The sequence below is a fragment of the Myodes glareolus genome, chromosome 18 (assembly GCF_982192425.1).
Source record: "Myodes glareolus chromosome 18, mMyoGla1.1, whole genome shotgun sequence".
Lineage (NCBI taxonomy): Eukaryota > Metazoa > Chordata > Mammalia > Rodentia > Cricetidae > Myodes > Myodes glareolus.
In genome coordinates, this window is record NC_142043.1 from 68,736,300 (window position 1) to 68,755,584 (window position 19,285).

Sequence of the window (19,285 nt, forward strand, 5' to 3'; positions counted from 1 at the left end):
TGTGTGACTGCAGCGGCAGGCCTGTCTTTCACTTTCTCATTGGTGGTATGCATTAATTTCTTATTTCATAGGAGTTTATAACTGTTATTAGTCTCCTCAAAGAACCATATCTAGTTTAAATTTTTATTTCTTTCTACTTTTCATTTTTCCTTTATAATTTTTGCTCTAATTTTTAATAATTCATCTTTATCTTCATTTGGTTTCCCTAGATTTAACTTGCTTCTTTTTCTAATCTTTTCAAGGTAAAAGGGAACACTGTTAATTCTAAACGCCTCTTCTGCACCAATATACACATTTATAGGAATTAATTTCTCCATAAGGAGTACTTATGGAATACTAGATTCTGATCACTTTGACATGTTGTTCATCTAACTTTGTTCTCAATTCCACTGCTCTCAGGGTTTACTGTTCTGAGTCCGACAAGGAATGTGGGCTGTCAGGGACAGCTTAAATAGAAGAAATACGATGATGTTCAACTTAACATATCCACGGGGCAACATCCTTCACCCCAGCAAAGCACATGGATGCATGATAGAACCTGGAGAAGAAACTGCAGGAACCTGTGGGTAATGGATAGAGAGAAAATCATCGTTGCAACAGTGACCTTCCAGCCCTTTGTGGCGGCACACAACTTTAACCCCAGCACCCGGGAAGCAAAGACAGGTGGATGGATCTCTGTGAGTCTGAGGCCAGCGTGGTCTACACAGTGATTCCCAGAACAGCCAGAGCTACATGGTGAGAACCTGTCTGAACGGGATCGTTATGGGAACAAGTCTGAGGTCTTCCCAGCTGCGCTGTCTTCTGCTGTTGCTGTGGGGTCTGACGAGTGCAAACTGGGCAGGGAAACCGGCGGGGAAGATCTTGGGGAAGCATTAATTTAGGGAGTGAAGTAACAACTTCAATGGTGGGAACTCCGAGCATCATGGCTTTAAAGAGAAAAAGTAAGTGAGTGGGGAAAATTAATTATTTCCAGAAACAAGAGTTATAAAATCAGAGGACACCGACTTTCCCACATTGTTAATGAAACGGTACTGCGCTGGGGAAACACTAGAGGGCGACCTTGAGCTAAGAAACCCAGAAAGCCTTCGACGTTCTTGTCCTAATATACTTAACTTGTCTTGTTAAAAAGGGAAAATAGAAACAAATAGAATACAGAACTATAGGTGCGATCACTCAACGCTGCTATTAACCAGCGCATATCATCTCCAAGACTAAGGACAAGAAGAAAGTCACGGCTACAGCAGCGAGGTCAGAGTGAACCGTGCATGCATTCACCGCTCGAAGGAAAATACAAATTAAGAATGAGAAACCCAGGGGGCTGGAGAGATGGCTCAGTGGTTAAGAGCATTGCCTGCTCTTCCAAAGGTCCTGAGTTCAATTCCTGGCAGTCACATGGTGGCTCACAACCATCTGTAATGATGTATGGTGCCCTCTTCTGCCCTGCAGACATACAGACAGAATATTGTATACACAATAAACATATATATATATATATATATATATTTTAAAAAAGAATGAGAAACCCAGCAAACAGGAAGACACTGGGTTGCTCATCATGAATCGTTTAGCCTGCTTTCTTACAGAACTCAGGGCCACCAGCCAGGGACGGCCCCACCCACAAAGGACTGGACCCATCAATCACTAGTTAGGAAAATGCTCTACAGCCAGATCTCATGAAGGCGTTTTCTCAGTTGAGGTTCCCTCATCTCGGATGACTCCAGCTGGTGTCAAGTTAACACAGAGTTAACACAGGAATCAAACTCCAGGACTTGTGCATGCTAGGCAATCGCTCCACCACTGAGCCACATTCATAGCTTGGAGACAGAAGGAGCGGGAAGAGAGAGAGAGAGAGAGAGAGAGAGAGAGAGAGAGAGAGAGAGACTGTGGATTTTAGTAGATTTGATAATTTTAGGAAGAGACCGAAGGGACAAGGCGGAGAGAGGAGCCAGGGCAGAAGCTGTGGGCGGCAGATGGCAGATGGATAGGACAGAGACCGCTAACAAGGTGTTTTCCTAACCTCAGAATCCTCATGGCCACATGGTCTGACTCAAGTCCTCTTTGGTTTTTATTTTCACATCAAATTGTGACAAACACATTACCCCAGGGCATTCCCAAGACAGCTGCAGCTGTGAGTGTGAAGTGGACCACACACCAACGGGTGGTCACACTATGCTGCTGATGCTCAGGGCAAGCGGTCCTGTAATGACTCACAGGTCTGGACTGGGAAAGGCAAGCCTCACTGACTGCTCCACCAGGATCCACTGGACAGAGCTGCTGGAGAGGTGGTTTTGGATGCTGCAGAAGCAAATAAGCGTGAGACAGAGGAGTTTTGGTCTGCTTTAGTGTGACGACCCTGATCTCTGAGATGGGAAAGTTACACGCTTAAAACTGAAGCTTGAGAAAGACCTGAAGCGATGGTAAAGACACTTTCTGTTCTTGCAGAGAATCTGGGTTCACTTCCCAGCTCCACACAGTGACCCACAGACATCTGTAACTCCAGTCCCAGGAGATCTGACACCCCTGGGTTTCTCAGACACCAGACGCACACATGGTAACATAGATGCAGCCAAACACTCATACACATGAAATAATACATAAATATAACAAACAAACCAAATTTGATGAAGTGGTGGCACACGTCTTTAATCCCAGCACTTGGGAGGCAGAGGCAGGAGGATCTCTGAGTTTGAGGCCAGCCTGGTGTACAGGAAGCATCTGGAGAAGGAGGAGAGTCCTCCTCTGGCCTCCATGAGCATCCGCACAAACGTGACATTCACTCACACAGACATACGTACATAGACACAAATAAAAGCAATAAAATGTCAATCTTAAAAATTTTAAAAAATATTCTGGAGATTTTGATTGTTTCTTTAAATCTTAGACTATGACACATCTTCCCTTTACTACCCTATCCCACAATCTGTAATTTCCTAATAACCTCACAAATCTCTTATTTTATGCTGCTTTTCCCTAGCTGCTCTTCTGGGCTTCTTGCTGGCAGGCTTGGTGACTTAGTCTGCCGGAGACCGGTGATGCTGCCTCACACTGCTCTCTCATTGGCTGGGTCAGAAACCACTGTCTGTAAAGCCTCTTTGTCATCAATGTCTCTATTTCAGCTTCAGTGTTAAGTGTGAGGCTTGAATGTTAGCGTTTGGGGGAAGGGAAACCTCTGTGGAAAGTCCCCTCATACACATGCCTTCCGGAGTGTCTGCTCTTGTGTCTACAAAATTACATGGTTTCAAGTGGAGACAGTGGGGTCAGTAACAGGACTGGGGGGACACAACCCACTCTAGGTTGAAACCCAGTATCTGTCTCTGGGTATTTATTAATCATGCCACAAAAATGTACTTGACTCTGCCATTTCTTTCACATCCCATCTTTAGACCCACCCTGGAAAGTTGAGGTTCTGCTCAGCAAGACCACAGGTGCTACCAGGAGGCTCCCCCGGCTGTCCTCTGACTTCAGGGCTCTGCCATCACCTCCTTCAGCTCTCCAGCTTGAGATGTGTACTCACTTTTTTTTTCTGTTGCTGTGATAATAAACACCCTGAGTTAGGAAGGAGAGAATGGTTTGTTTTGGCTTACAGTCCTAGCAGGACAGAGTCTTCATGGCAGGATGGCACTGCAGAAGGCAGGAATGGTGTGGCAGCAGGCAGGGATGCCAGTCAGCAGGAGCAGGAAGCTGACTGGCCACATTTCATCTACACATAGGAGGAGGAGAAAGAACAGGAAGTGAGGTAAGGCTATACACCATCAACCACCCCCAGTGACATACTTCCTCCAATAAAAAGAAAGTTCTATGACTTTTCCAAACAGCACTAGGTGTGGATAATTGTTCAAATCCTTGAGCTTATGGGCACCAGACGGTAGCTGAGGCAGCTGTAACTGCTCTCCCTAGCCCAGTGCACTCCTGAGATTGGCTGTTCTCAGATGTTACAGCTAGGAAACAGGCCCTGGCCAGACTCCTCTCAGAGTAATGAAGCAGAGTTTGCTGTCTGTTTCCTGCCAGGAATGTGACTGCTATGTGTGTGAATCCAACTTGCAGCTGCTCCATGGAGTGCCACTGCTCTCAGGCCAGAACCTGAGCAGTCAGCTCCCCTTCCTTGTTAGACACATGAAATCCTAGTACCTGCCACCAGCCACACACCAACAATCCCTATCTGCGGTGTCTGTACACAAAGGTCTAGGCTGAAAGATTCATTTTCAACATGAGAAATACTCCATGGCAAAGAACACTGGCTGCTCTTACAGAGAACTCAGATTCAGCTCCCAGCACCCACATGCAGCCTATATCACCTACAGCTCCACTTCCAGAAGATTTGACACCCTCTTCTGGCCTCTGCAAGCACTGCATGTGTGAGACTTACAAACATTTATATTCAGACAAAACACTCATACACACAAAATAAAAAGTAAAAATAAAATGAAACTTTTTAAAAGAAAGGAAGAAGCCTGTATGAGTTACTTTTCTTTTGCTGTAAAGAGACACACAGTCAAGAAAAGATATAAAGGTAATATTTAATGTGGGCCTTGTTCATGGTTTCAGAGGGTGAGTCTGTGACCATCATGGTGGGGAGCATAGCAGCAGGCAGGCATGGTGCCGAAGCAGGAGCTGAGAGCTTACATCCTTATCTGCAAGTTGGAAGCAGAGAGAGTGAGACTGAGCCTGGTGTAGGCTTTTGAAACCCCAAAGCCCACCTCCAATGACACACCTCCTTCAGCAAGGCCACACCTCCTAATCCTTCCCAAACAGTTCCACCACTGGGAATCAAACATTCCAATATATTGACCTACAGGGACCATTCTCATCCAACCCACCACAAACCTGTTTATCACTGTGACCCAGAGACCAAACCAAGATAAACATCTTCCTTTATCCAGGGTGACTGTCATAACCTCCACCGGAGAGCACCAGCTTATCTAGGGAAATGTCTGCCACTCTGTAACTGGAGGACACCAGATGGGACTCGATGGATCCCGTGGGTAAGAATGTGAATGAAAAGAAATGGTGCAGCACAGCCACATTCATAAGCAGAATTGCTTTTGGAGTCTCTCTCAGGGTTTCTATTGCTGTGAGGAGGGACCATGACCACAGCAACTCTTTTTTAAAAGAAGCATTCTTTTTTTTTTTTTAGATTTATTTATTTATTTATACAGTATCCTGCCTGTAGGCCAGAAGAGGGCACCAGATCTCATTATAGGTGGTTGTGAGCCACCACGTGGTTGCTAGGAATTGAACTCAGGACCTCTGGAAGAGCAGCCACTTAACCACTGAGCCATCTCTCCAGCCCCCAAAACAACTCTTATAAAGGAAAACAATTAGGATGGCCTACAGTTTCAGAGGTTTAGTTCATTATTAACATGACAAGACATGGCAGCATGCAGGCAGACATGATACTGGATGCTGGAAAGGAGCTGAGAGTTCTATATCTTGATACACAGGCAACAGGAAGTGAACTGAGACACACTTCCTCCAACAAAACTGCACCTCCTAATAGTGCCACTCCCTATGAGCTCATGGGGCCAATTACATTCAAACTACCACAGAGCCATAACCAGAAAAGTCAGTCAGGACCTATATGTGGAGCCAAGCAAGACACCTGCCTGACAGTAACATTACTTAGTCAGCACCCAGAATCTTCTAATGTAATTGTCAACTGTCTAGGATTCAGCAAAGTACCATGCTCACCACACAATCAAGACAATCACAGCATGAATGAGAAGATTAAACTGAACCAATATCAAGATGAATCAGATGTTGGGAAATTACAGCAGGACATTAAAGCAGCATCATGAAATACTTTAGTAAGTAATGATGAGTTCACCCAAACAGATAAAAACAGAAGCACAATAAAAACAACCAAGCAAAAAAACTAAAAACAGGCAGCCTTGCTGAGTAACATTACAGACTGAGAGGAATTAATGGGAATTGCAGAACTGTGAAATTAAAAACTAATTATTGTGCACAAGAGCTGAGTGAACACGGCAGACAGTAGAATGCATGAGTTCAAAGACAGATAATCGGTTCACTGAGTCTGAACAACAAGGAGAAAACAGGGCCAAGGCTGTGGACAGAGTCCTGGAACTCCAGGACAACAGGAGACCTAAGACTTGGCCCTCTGGAGTGCCAGAAGAGGAAAAGGGTGAAGGACTGAAAAAATACACAAAGAAATAAATGCTGAGAACTTCCTAAATTTGGAGAGACATAATTTTATGGATTTCAGAGCTGAGAAAAACCAGCATCAGGTAAATCCATTCCTCAGCAAGGACCTTTGGACGCCTAAGAGAGAGGACAAGCTTCAAATCGGTGATCATGAATTTTTTACCTGAAGCCACCGAGGCCTTCAAGTGCTGAAGGTAAGAGCTGTCCTGATGGATTCTACATCTGCCCAGACTGTTCCTTCAGGGATGAAGAGGAGACAAACACGTTCTTAGACAAAGGAAACGAACAAACCTCCCTGGAGTCCGTGCACTGCAGCTCATCTCCCACAGGCCTCCCCCTCCTTCCCACCACAGGTACCTTAGTGCCCCTGCGAGCCTCTGGCTTGTCTCCTGACTCACAGCATGTTCACCCCCACTACCCATCAGCCTTTGCCTCTCAAACCTCGACTCTCATTTTTAACAATAGGTTTTTGAATTATTATCCAGAACGGTGGGTCTCGTTATGGCGTGTTCACACCGTATGCTTTTGTTGACCCTCCTCCCTATCTCTTCCTGTCCTACTGCCCCACACGTAAAAATTAAAATCTAGATCCTTCTGTCAGAGAGAATCTGTGTCATTTGTTTTCCTGGACCTGGGTTATTTCATTTCATATAGTAATTCTCAAGTCTATTTCCCTAACTTCATGATCTCAGTTTTCTTTATGGGTGAGTACAGTTCCGCTGTGTATATGCACCACGTTTTCTTTGTCCATCTGTCACGATGGACATCTGGGCTGCTCCATTTCTTAGCTACTGATAACAGTGCAGCAATAACTATGGTCTGCGGATATCTCTGTGGTAGGACTGGGTCCTTTCAGGTCACACCCAGCAGGCATGGGGGCAGGGAAGCTGGGCCATATTTTTCTTTCTTTCTTTCTTTCTTTCTTTCTTTCTTTCTTTCTTTCTTTCTTTCTCTCTCTCTCTCTCTCTCTCTCTCTCTCTCTCTCTCTCTCTCTCTCTCTCTCGGTTCTCTTTCTGTGTAGCCCCAGCTCTCCTGGAACTCTGTAGAGCAGGCTGCTCTCAAACTCACAGAGATCCTCCTGTCTCTGCCTCCCGAGTTCTAGGATTAAAGGTGTGTGGTACCAAGTCAGGCTTCATAGTTCTATTTTTAGCTTTTTGAAACCCTCCACACTGATTTCCATGGCGACTGCACTGATTTGCACATCTACCCACAGTAAATACAGGTCCCTTCCTCTCCAGCATTCGCTGTCATTTGTTTCCTGGTTGGTGGTCGTGACTGGGGTGAGATGGGGCCTCAGGGCAGCTTTAATTATTTTTCCTGATGTCTCAGAATGTTAAACACTTTTTTCAGATATTTGTTGACCATTGTGTGTCTTCTTTTTAGAGTTCTTCCTCCCGTGCACTCTCTCACTTAGTGACTGGAAGACCTGAGGTTTTCTGGTGTTGAGTTTTTCCAATTTTTCATATTCTGGAGGCATTAACCATTTTGTCTGAAGGAAGCTGCTAAAGGTTTTGTTTTTGTTAATAGCTATTTCTATGCATTTGTTGCTCTTGAGAAAACAAAAACATGAAGAAAACCACATTAATGTTCAAGTTAAGGCATGCCAAGCTATATTTGATGGGAAATTTCCTGTTGAAGAACCTGGTGTCGCCGTCTCCTTTCTCTCTTCTTTTCTTTTTTTCTTTTCTTTTCTTTTCTTTTCTTTTCTTTTCTTTTCTTTTCTTTTCTTTTCTTTTCTTTTTAAACTCAGGGGTTCTCTGTATAGCCCAGGCTGTCCTGGAACTTGCTCTGTAGACTAGGGTAGCCTCGAACTCACAGAGATCATAGTCTCCTTTCTCTGCCTGAGAGAGAGGATGCTGCCCCACACCCCACATGGCTGAACCAGGGATGCTGTGTGATAGTCTGATTAGAACCCTGCAGAGGACTCTAGAAAAGGCTGGGCTAGGATGAAGGAGCTGGCAGAAGGCCAAGGCATTGCCTTCCTAATGTGATCTTAGCCAATCAGAAAATGATTCCTGGTGACGCTTTTGTTGCCAGATGAAAAGTCTGTGTGAAGAGGCCGGGGAGAGCTGGAAATCCCCTGTGACAGACTTCCCTCACAGCCCAGGACAGAGCTGAGGCGTTTCCCCCTTAGGAAGGGAGTAGGAGGGGGAGAGCCCTCAGCTTGTGTGTGAAGGTCTGAGGTGGTGGTGAGGACACCGAGAGCATCCATCTCCCAGGTCCCTGGATGGCCATGTTTGTCTGCCAACTGTTCCACACTGAGTTTGATGATGATTGTTTATGCTGCCTGCATAGGCTGAGGAGATCTGTGTCCACCCTGAGCACCACAGCTGCCAGGAGCCCAGGGCTGTCCCTCTCTGGTTCTCTACATCAGTGTGTGCAGGGTGGGCCCCAGCAATGCTGCAGCTCACCTGCGCTGCCATAGCTCTCTCGGGACGTTCTTGCTGCCTCATTTCTATCCCTTTCCCTTTTCCCTGGTCAAGTCTGCTTTCTGGTCCTGTCCCCTGTTTAACTAGGATCTAAAATGATAGAGATGGCATCATGGAATAAGGGAGAGAGACTTACTGTTTAGTCACTGGTGTTTGCCAGGCACTGCTGCAGCTGACTGATAAGTAGACTTGGTAGTGTGTGCTCAGACCTGAGCAGACAGGGTTGGAAGCAGACATTGATCACTGACACTTGGGCTGGCACCGTGTGACAAGCTTGTGAGCAGCCTTCCTGAAGCAGCTGCTCTGCATCTTCAGCTTCTTGTCCTTGACACACCAGGTGACTGCATAAGGAAGCCCTAAAAACTTATGGAGGATTTAAACAGAGGAGAATTCTCAAGAGAAAAGTTTGGTTAATTAACTTCTCAAATATTTCCATTGCAATATCATGAATGCAATAGATTCCTGCATAAGGAAGGTTCCTGAGCCAGCAGGGCTGGGCCTCACACTGACCTGCTGTTTCCAACACTCACACGGCAGTTTTCATTACTAACCACTCTTTACTGTGGTGCACATCACTCTTTACTGTGTGCACAGGAAGATCTAGGTGTACAGTGGTCAGAGCATGGTTTACATTTTACAAGAATTCCAAGGTTAGAAGGAGGTTCAGTGACTTATTGACTCCAAAGAACTCTGCTTCCTCACCTGAGGCTCCTCAGTGTCAGACATAACAAAGGACAATTTCTATCCGTTAATACATGGTTTCTATTAATTACCCTACTAACCCCTCAAGAATAACAGCAGTTTTAAAATAGCTCTATCAAAGTTGTCTATACTTGACTTGCTTTTCTCTTTTGTCTCTTTAAACCCCAAACACAGTCAGTCTGCAGTTTGGACAGCTTTACCCTATAACTGAGAGGAATTGTCACCCCAAATGTTTACCCAGTGGGGCTACATGAGGATACAACCACACACAGTACAGAGAACCTTTGTAAACAATGTCTGCCCAGAGACTGGTGACATGCTTCAGCTCTGGTGCTGATTGGCTCCTCTTCTGGGACCAACCCAATACTCACAGAGGCATCTACAGATTTTTGCTCTCTGAAGGGGCACAGCAGGTGTGTGTCCTGGTGGCTGCCATTACCTTTTCCTTCGAGATGGTTGTGCAGGTCCCCAGCCTCCTTGCAGCAGCTGTGGTACTGATGGTGCTGAGCAGCCTGGGCACTCAGGGCAGAGACTCCCCAAGTAAGTGTGGGGCAGGGCTCTCCAGAGCCAGCATTCTGGGGGACCAGATCTTGGGACCCTGGCGATGCTGGGATGTGGGGGGAGCATGGTAAGATTCAGATTTTAAAACCGTCTTTTATAATAGATTTCCTTTATCTGGAAGAGAGGGCGAGGCTACGTTCTCATTTCTCTGTTCTAGTATTGAAGTTAGGACGGTGCCCACTGCACAGGCCGAGCCTGGCATATTGAAGTAGGAGGAGACAGAGTTTAAATCTAATACCCAGGACAGGACAAAGGGAGCATGGGGTTATAACTGAGGAAGCAGCAGGGTTGGCATAGCAGCCCCTACCCCACCCCCAGCTCCCTGTCTGGAGGAAATGCTGGATCCTGAGAAGGGGAAACACGGGTCAGTGGCGCTCTTGTCCTGGTATTTGAGGAAAATTCTTGGAGTGTGGAGTGGAGGTTTAAGGGAGGCAAACTCCAGGCATCTAACCCTGAGAGAACCAGCAGACAGGAGTCTAAGTTTCTTCAGCAAATGGAAGCTTGAGGACTCTGGGTTGGTAAATTGATTTCCCAGAAAAAGTCAGGCATAGAAGGGAAATCTGTGATACACACGAGAGAGCTTTATCTACTTCATACAGAGCCCCCGCCCCGCGAATGCCTGTGCGCAGTTTAACTTCCCTTAGCAGTTATTCTTGAGAGGCTCCGCTTTGTGAGTTCCGGGACAGCCAGGGCTGTACACAGAGAAACCCTGTCTAGAAGAACAAACCAAACAAACAGAAAGATCCTCTGCTGAGTCACTGTCCAAGCAGGCAGCACCCAGAGGTCACCTATCTTCCAGCTGGGGCTCTCTCTGAGAATAAAAGCCCCCTAGGGTCTGGGAGGTCAGGGCCCTTTGCGTGCAGGAGAGAATCTCACGTGGTTGTGTTGGGTTATTTTTCTTTTAATCATTTTTTATTAGTTGAGAATTTTGTACAGTGTATTTTGATCATATTTTAGGCATAGTTACCCCCACTTCAAAACTCCACCCAGACCCTATCTACCCCACCCAACTTTAAATGTTCTCTTTAAAAAAAAATTGTTGTTGTTTTATTTGTTTTTCTAAACAGCTGACCTGGAACTCACTTTCTAGACCAGGCTGGCCTCGAACTCACAGAGATCCACCTGCCTCTGCTTCCCAAGTGCTGGGATTAAAGGAGTGTGCCTCCACTGCCTGGCAAAAAGGAAAAACAAAACAAACAAACAAACAAACAAACACCCCCCCCCCCCCCCGCACTAAGTACAGTTTGTCCTTCTGGGGATATTCTTGTCATGAAGAGTTGGTCGCTCTGCTCTGTCTCTTGAACTTTTCTTTACTCAGAAGGAAAGGACTGTGAGGTGCCCCGAGCTACGCGGAGGCGGGATTCACTCAGAGTCCCGACCCCTCTAAGTCAGGCGGGGTCCCCTTCCGACCGCCCGTCCCGGGGCTCCGAGGTCCCTAGAGACCGCGTCGTCCTAGCCTGAGGCGCCGCGCGGGGTCAGATCGCGAACTCCCGGGGTCTCCGCTCCTGGCGCCGCCCCAGGGCTGACCGCGTCCGTCCGCAGGGGATTTCGTGTTCCAGTTCAGAGGCCTGTGCTACTACACCAACGGGACGCAGCACATACGGAGTGTGAACAGAATATTCTACAACCGGGAGGAGTTCGTGCGCTTCGACAGCGACGTGGACGAGTACCGCGCGGTGACCGAGCTGGGGCGGTCGTGGGCCAAGTACTGGAACAGCCAGAAGGACATCCTGGAGCGGACGCGGGCCGAGATAGACACGGTGTGCAGACACAACTACGAGGAGACGGAGGTCCCCACTTCCCTGCGGCGGCTCGGTGAGCGCAGGGCGGGTCCGCGGGAGGCGGCGGCCGTTAGGGGCCTGGGCCTGAGGGGGACACTGCAAGCAGGGTCCCCCACCCCGAGGAGCTGCCACAGCCTCCTCCCTGTTTACTCTGCCCCACGCAGCGCCTTCTGGGGTCTTCCTCCTTCCTCACCTTTGCCCTTTGCCCTGTGTTCCATAAGGCCCAAGCTCCCCTCTGATCGCGGTTCTGCTGTGAGCTGCGCAGTCAGGCCTTGGTCAAGCCAACTCAGGGAAGCTAAACAGGGGAGAGACCACGATTCTGTAACGATGTCTTTTAACTTTTGGCATTCTGTAATTGTTCACCTCCATTTTATTTCCCTGATTGTCCCTTCGAGGCCGAGGTTATCTTGTGCGACTGGTGGTTGGCTGCCTGGCACTGATCTGAAGTCATAACTGTTATGTTCTCCGTGCTTTGAAGTAGATTGTGCTGACTTGGATCATACTAAAAGTTTGTGATACAAAATCTGAGGGGAAAAATACTAAAAGAAAGAAAGAAAGAAGGAAGGAAGGAAGGAAGGAAAGAAAGAAAGAAAGAAAGAAAGAAAGAAAAAGGAAGAAAGAAAGAAAGAAAGAAAAAGGAAGAAAGAAAGAAAGAAAGAAAGAAAGAAAGAAAGAAAGAAAGAAAGAAAGAAAGAAAGAAGATGTTTGGGGAAAATCCCAAAAAAAAAAAAATCCTGGGCTGGAGTTACAGTTCTCAGGTCCTCTGCAAGAGCTGCAAGTGGCCCTAATGGCGGACTCTCTCCAGCCCCCAGGCTTTCTTTACCTTCCCCAATCCTAGAACTAGCAGTTTCTTTAGGGGGTCCTGGCTCCATTTCATGGAGCCCTGGCATCCTGGGTGAAACCGTTGCTATGCGGGCATCATTACTTCAGCCCCTTTCAGGAGACTGTGATGGCATCACCCTCTGAAGCTTTCACACAAGCCGAATCCGGTGGGCATCGTTTTCCTTGGCCCATTTCCTCTTCTGACACAGTCCCTGATACTCTGAGAGTCTCTTAGATGCCAGTTAAAGGATCCTGTGAGGCATTGGGTTCAGATTTAATACTGTACATCACAACTAAGGGTTAACACAAGATTGCTAATGTTTTCCCCTCTTGCTTTCCTGGTAACCTTGTTATTCAACTGAAATAGTCCTGTAGGCAGCTAATTCCTCACAGCAAGGGAGTGCAGTGATGGCAACGGTAATCAACGCACTGGACTGTGGAAAGAATATGGGGTGGGGGAGGACATAGGGTGTCCTCAGTTCATGAAGCACTGTAGTGTGCACGCTGTTTTCACCCAGAACGGATGACAGGGAACGCAGGGAGATGGTTTCTGAGGTAGCAGGCATGGTGTATAAAGTCAGTCACTACTGTCCAACTGTGCATTCGGTCTGAGGAGATGAAGGCAATGATGTTGTGCCTGAGTTATTTTTGCATTTCTTCTTCAAAAATTATAAACTTGAAATCACAATCATTTTTTCTTTTGTTTTACTACATTTCATGTTACATAAGAGCAGGGCCACTGTTATTTTCCTGTTGACTGTTAACTTTATATTTGTGGAGTATTAGAGTCCAGGCATCTCCACCCTGCCTCTTCCCAATGGGGACTATTCACGTAACCCCCCCCCATCTCACTCACCATCTTTACTCCTCTGTTCCCCCAGAGCAGCCCAAGGTGACCATCTCCCTGTCCAGGACGGAGGTCCTCAACCACCACAACAGGCTGGTCTGCTCGGTGTCAGACTTCTACCCAGCCCACATCAAAGTGCACTGGTTCCGGAATGGCCAGGAGGAGACGGTGGGGGTTGAGTCTACACAGCTTATTCAGAATGGGGACTGGACCTACCAGGTCCTGGTCATGCTGGAGATGACCCCTCAGCGGGGAGACGTCTACACCTGCCACGTGGAGCACCCCAGCCTGCAGAGCCCCGTCACTGTGGAGTGGAGTAAGGGAAACTTTTTTTCACTGTGGGTCCCACATGACATGGGCTCTTTGCTATTATTACCCCATCTCTCTGATGACATCACCCGACCCCTCCAATGCCACCCCCCCCCATCCCTCCAGTGTCATTCGTCCTGCAAAGTCTGATTCCACTACTGAGCTGAGAATCACAGGAAATTAGATTTCTTGCCTCAATAGTTAGGACATCAGGAGAACCCTGACCTCATTGTCTTTCCCAACAGAAGTTCTGGGGGGATCACTACATACACAGGGAACTCATCCCTAACATTCAGAGGAATTGGCAATGATAACTGGGTATTTTGGGCTAAGATTATAGATATGTCTGGGTGCACATGTCTCACCTCTGTGCTGGCCACCTCCGCCTCTCCCCCTCATTGCTGAGTTCTACATCTCTCATCTGCCCTTCCTTGCCTTGGGTAAGTTCAGAACAGAGAACTGGTCCTCCCAGCTTCTTCACCTCGTATGACTCAGGCTGGACTTTAGGTTCTCAGTCAGACTTTGCGGGGACAAAGCTGACACCCAGAATCTGCTCCCCAGGCGCACAGTCCGAGTCTGCCCAGAGCAAGATGCTGAGCGGCATTGGGGGCTTCGTGCTGGGGCTGATCTTCCTCGGTCTGGGCCTTTTCATCCGTCACAGGAGCCAGAAAGGTGAGGACTCTGGGGACACTGGGGTGGTGGGCAGTGCTGAGGGGAGAAGCTGTGCTGGGGGGAGGAGCTGTGCTGGGGGGAGGAGCTGTGCTGAGGGGAGAAGCTGGGCTAGGGATGGGAGGACACAGGAAACCCCAGGGAGGACACTGGAATCTGACTTTGCTGGTTGTGTGACTGCCACACCCATGCTGGAGTTCATCCTGGGACTTCCACCACTGTCCACTCTTACTGCCTCCCTTCCAGAAGTTCCCACCACTGAGAGAGCATGGACCTTGTTTTTCCTCCTTCTGGTGGCAGCTTCATCCATTCTGGGGGAGCTCAGGGTCTTAGTGAACTCATGATGAGAGAACAGTTTCAGCTAAGCGCCACGTCCTGTTGTCCCTTGGGCTTTGTAAGCAAGTCCCTGTTTCTATAACAAGACCTTTCTCTATGTGACTTCCTTTTGTAGGACCTCAAGGGCCTCCTCCATCAGGTAATATGCAGGGGATACAAGTGGGGGGTACAGGTGTAGGGTTGTGGGTGTTAAAGGAAGGGCATGAGGTGGTGTACCTGCCACAGTCCTGGTTCATAGCCTGTCTCTGCTGTGGGGTTGAGATTGTCACAGCTGGTGTCTTTAGGAAGCTCCAGAAGTTGTTCCTAAGCAGGACTTGACCACCATCACTTGAGTGGTGTCTTGAGTGGAGCCTGAGCTGTGCCTTGAGTTTAGACACCAAGATGTTGCCTGCTCTGTGCCCCACACTGGAGTCCATGACCTTGGGAGTTGATGGTGGCTGGAACAGACTGACAGTCCTGCAGAGGAGACAGATTCCTCCAACTTACCCAAAAGATCAGATCCTTCATATTCCCTGTGGGTGATGGCTTCTCTTCTGCCTCCCACACGTTTGTGTCTGTGAGCTCTGACCCCTTTAGCTGCCTTCACCACTGCACAGGTGATGGGGAAGGTGGTGGCAGGGCCTGAACACAGCTTTCTTTGCCTACCTCTATGGGATCCAGGAGGCAGGCATCTCCAGGGGACCTTGAGTGAGCACTCCCTCCCACTTCTCTCCCACAGGGCTCCTACAGTGATTCATGGTGTTCTGGCTGAGTTGGCTTTTGCCCTGTAAGATCTGCATGTCCCTGCCCTCAGTTCCCATCTGTGCCAGCCTGCCTGTCCCTCTCTGATTCAGAGTCTAGCATGGTGCCCATGTGCTCAACAGCTCAGCTCTTATGATCCCTGACTCCCCAAGCTCTGTCTTTGGCTCTGCTCCTGGGCTGATTCCAGAGACCATTGTGTACTGCAGCACTATCTGCTCAGACCCCCAATTCTTCTGTTTCCGCTGTCCCATGAGGCTGCTGAAGAGACCCTGAAAACATTTGCCTCTTTTCATAATTAAACATATTCTGAATTATATGTATCCTGAATCTTTCTGAGTAGAGTTGGGTGGAAGTGGTGTGGACAGGTGACCTGTTGGAGTACCCTGTACTTAAGGTTGCAGTCTACTATGTCTGCACAGCTCTCTCGGCTTGGGGCAAAATGGGGGAGGACCCCCTTTCCAGTAGGACTCCCTCTCTACCTGGATAGTGCCTGACCTTATCTGGAAGCTGTCCTTAAACCTGGATGCCTGACCCATCTCAAGCATGACCTTTGACACATATCCCTGCAGATGCTCTCCCCCTGCTGTCGTATGATAATTAGGCTTTATGCTCCAGCTATCTGGTAGGACCATGCTACCAAACACAGATTAGATGATGCCCCAACTGCTGGTCCCATGTTGTGTATCTCCCTTGCTATGGAATAAAGCTGAGCTGTTATACTGAAGCAGTCTCCTGGAAAGCTGTTTCTGCCATATTCACAGGCTGTATGGAGCCTTGCTTGTCATTTCTGTCCCCTTTGCCCTCATGGCCTAGTGGTCAGCTGATGAAGGGGAAGAAGGGAACTCACAGTGACCCAGCTAAACTGTGGCCGGAAGTAACAGTTTCTACTGTGAAGGCATTCGGAAGCATCCTGGGCTCCATGTAGGGGTGGGCTGAGAAGACATGCACCTGCTGTCACATCTTGATAGCCTGGCTTGTACTTTTGCTGTTTAGTGCGCTGTTCTCTTTCACTGCAGCCTCTCTCAGACTGGTGAGGACAATGCAACAAAACATCATAGAATTGTTGGGGACAGATGTCGTGACATCTGATCACCGGGTTCCAAATGCGTCCTGCAAAGTCACATTGGAACAATTTTCATTTTTTAACGATCACAGTCAATAATAAAAATTCTTTTTGTGGTTGCAAATGACAAATACACAACTCAGTTCTGTTTTGTTGATGAAAGGAAGCTGGGATTGGTTTCAGAAGTGACTGGATACATAGAGTTGATGAGAATCGTCTGTCCTCAGTGTCACCTCCATCTGCCCTATCTCCTTCACTGTCCCGTGTGTGTGTGTCTATATGGTGTGCTCTCTCCCTCTCTGTCTCTTGTTTCTCTTGTGTGTTTCACTGAACAGAGCCTTTTTCTCCATTTCTCTGTCTACAACGTTGTCATTTGTTCTTTTCTCTTGCTTTCTTTCACATCTCTGTTTTCCAAATCTCTCCTCTTACCTCAGATCTTATCTCTCTATGTGTGTTTCTGACTCTGTTGTACGTCTACCAATTGTTGTGGCACAGGTATTGGGTTCAAATGGATCCGTGGAAAGAAGACTCAGAGGCACCTTAAGAATGACTTTAGCCTTTCTTGGCTGCATCTCTAAGAACTGAACTCTTTCCTTTCACCTGGAGCTTCTTTTATTCTTCTCCAATTTACATTTTAGCAAGTTGATTTCCACATCCTCAAAATAACCTGAGGAAACTTCCAAAAGGACAATGCCAGGAGGTACCATGGTTTTCCAGGTTTCCCCAATCAAGTTTTGCATAGGCTTTGTATCCTTGGGAAACTCTCAGGCAAGATTCACCTTGGGAGACAAGAGAAACAAAAGATGGATTGGGCTAGATGCTAGCATTTTTGGAGCAAGACCAGGTGTAGCCTAGCAGAAATGATCCTACAGCCAATGTTTTGACAATTTTAGGGAAATCCTTACTGACTGATGTGAGCCACGAGTACTATACAGCAAAAGTACAGCTGACAGACCACCAGATAGACTCACAGGAGTGTGTACTCTAATGAACAACCTGATTTATAGAGCTTGGGGAACACTCATCTTTTGAATAGTCACTGTTAATTCTGTTTTGTTTTGCCTTTGTTTTTTGAGAGAGGGTTTCTCTGAAGCTTTTGGAACCTGTCCTGAACTAGCTCTTGTAGACCAGGCTGGCCTTGAACTCACAGAGATCCACCTGCCTCTGCCTCCCAAGTGCTGGGATTAAAGGTGTGAGCCACCATTGCCTGGCGTCACTGTCAATTCTGTAGAAATCTTGTGAAATCAAGATGTTTCTCCCTCTCATAATGGAATTCATCCAAAATATCCCAGCATTGTATAAATTATCTATTAAACCTGACTTTTCCTGTATTGGCAACTGCATGACCTCACCGATACTGTGGGGCCCTGCTGTGAAAGCATTCACTCAGCCACACCATTGTTCTCATAGTTGAAAAGAGAGGAAACCTGAAAGGAGGCACTGAGCTAAGAGACAGTATGTCTGCTCTTATTGATAAGCAGGCCTGGGTAGCCCTAATTTCTCTACAGGAAGACTCAGACAGGTGTAATCTACTAACTGTAATGTATTATTAAAAATTGCTGGGGGAATCCTGGTGGGCAGGGGACAGCGGGTCCTGAGAGCCAGTCCCAGGCAGGGCCGGGACATGAGACCACGCAGCAGGTCTCTGAAGGTGGCTGGTGTTATTCTTTTGGCCCTTTAAGGGACAAGCCACTCCCACTCCTGGAGATCCCCCCCCCCCCCGCCCCGACATCTTGGATTCACTCTTACTGTCCCCTCTTGGCGTGTATGCATGTGTCTCTCTCTGGCTCTCTGTCTCCCTTTCTCTCCCACTCCCTTTCTCTCTCTGTCCCCTTTCCCCTCCATAACCTCCTGAATAAATATTTAACATGTCAAGTCTGTCCTTTCTCTATGTCTCCTGTCTCCCAGACCCGCGAACTGTCTCTGCCGGCTCACTGCAGGGCGAGCAGGCTCCCGCTGCTCTGTGAGCTCGACACCTGCTCACATGGCCCCCACAGTCATCTCTGCCTTGGGACTGGCTGCTTCCAGAGTCCACTGCCTGCCTACAGCTGCTGCCTGGGGCATGCCAGCATTTTTTAAATCATAAAAAGCTGGTCTCTGGCAGTGTGCCATGTGGGTGGCAGGTGAGAGACAGACAAATAGGCACACCATGTAGAATGAGGTTGGATTTTTTTTTAGTGGTTATGGAAGGGAAAGGAGAAGGGGAGAAGGGCAGAAAGAGAGAGAAAGAGAGGAGAGAAGAGAGAGAGAGAGAGAGAGAGAGAGAGAGAGAGAGAGAGAGAGAGAGAGAGAAGGGGAGAAGTGGGGAAAGGCAGAACCTTTACCTTGGTTTCAATTAACATAAGATCACAGCCCAGGAGATTAACTGGTTACACTTTTATCCCTAGAGATAAAGAAAAAAACCTTGGGTCACTAAACAAGCCCCAGAGAAAGAAATTCTTTCTTACCTGGGTGCCAGTAGATACAGCACCAGGATGCTTGGCCTTGGGGGTGGGGTAAACTCCATCCTAATTCTTCCAGTATCTCCTGGGGAGCTTCACAGGAACGCCCCTTCTGAGACATAAGGTGCCTACCTAACCAGTCTTTTGTTTATCCTGTTAGCTCTAAAAAATGCATGCTTGTTAACTATGTCTGTGGATATATACACTAAAAGTGTTGTGAGATGGGAAGAACAGCAAAGGACAGCAAGAAGGAACAATGAGGAGCATTGAAAGGGAAACATCAAGAGAACATTGAAGAGAGCATAGAAAGAATAAAATGAGACATGATAAAAAGATTTATGTGAGCTAATTATATGAATAATTTCATTTACTCTCAGATATCTAAGCCAGTTTTTGCCTGCTATCGTGTTCCTGCTGAATCC

General features: G+C 47.5%; 2 protein-coding genes across 4 annotated transcripts in view; both read left to right on the forward strand.

Annotated features, from left to right (window-relative positions):
- LOC146890884 (HLA class II histocompatibility antigen, DO beta chain-like) overlaps positions 1-19,285 on the forward strand; it is a 295,550-nt gene that overhangs the window by 189,740 nt on the left and 86,525 nt on the right. The gene's annotated exons all lie outside the window — the stretch shown is intronic.
- Positions 9,676-16,083, forward strand: LOC148119204 (rano class II histocompatibility antigen, A beta chain-like). Of its 3 annotated transcripts, none has more exons than XM_087898435.1 (6): positions 9,676-9,833; positions 11,397-11,669; positions 13,339-13,620; positions 14,175-14,285; positions 14,734-14,757; positions 15,337-16,083. In XM_087898435.1, the coding sequence occupies exons 1-6, from the start codon at positions 9,746-9,748 to the stop codon at positions 15,348-15,350; spliced, it is 792 nt and encodes a 263-aa protein (XP_087754561.1). In that variant the 5' UTR covers positions 9,676-9,745; the 3' UTR covers positions 15,351-16,083. The 3 variants fall into 3 exon arrangements, with proteins under 3 accessions (XP_087754561.1, XP_087754562.1, XP_087754563.1); XM_087898437.1 differs by lacking the exon at positions 9,676-9,833 and adding an exon at positions 9,891-9,921; XM_087898436.1 differs by lacking the exon at positions 14,734-14,757.

Coding starts and splice junctions, on each gene's coding strand:
- LOC148119204 (XM_087898435.1), top strand. CDS start 9,746: ATGGTTGTGCAGGTCCCCAGCCTCCTTGCAGCAGCTGTGGTACTGATG. Junction 9,834..11,396: donor TCAGGGCAGAGACTCCCCAA/GTAAGTGTGGGG, acceptor GTCCGTCCGCAG/GGGATTTCGTGTTCCAGTTC. Junction 13,621..14,174: donor CCCCGTCACTGTGGAGTGGA/GTAAGGGAAACT, acceptor TCTGCTCCCCAG/GCGCACAGTCCGAGTCTGCC.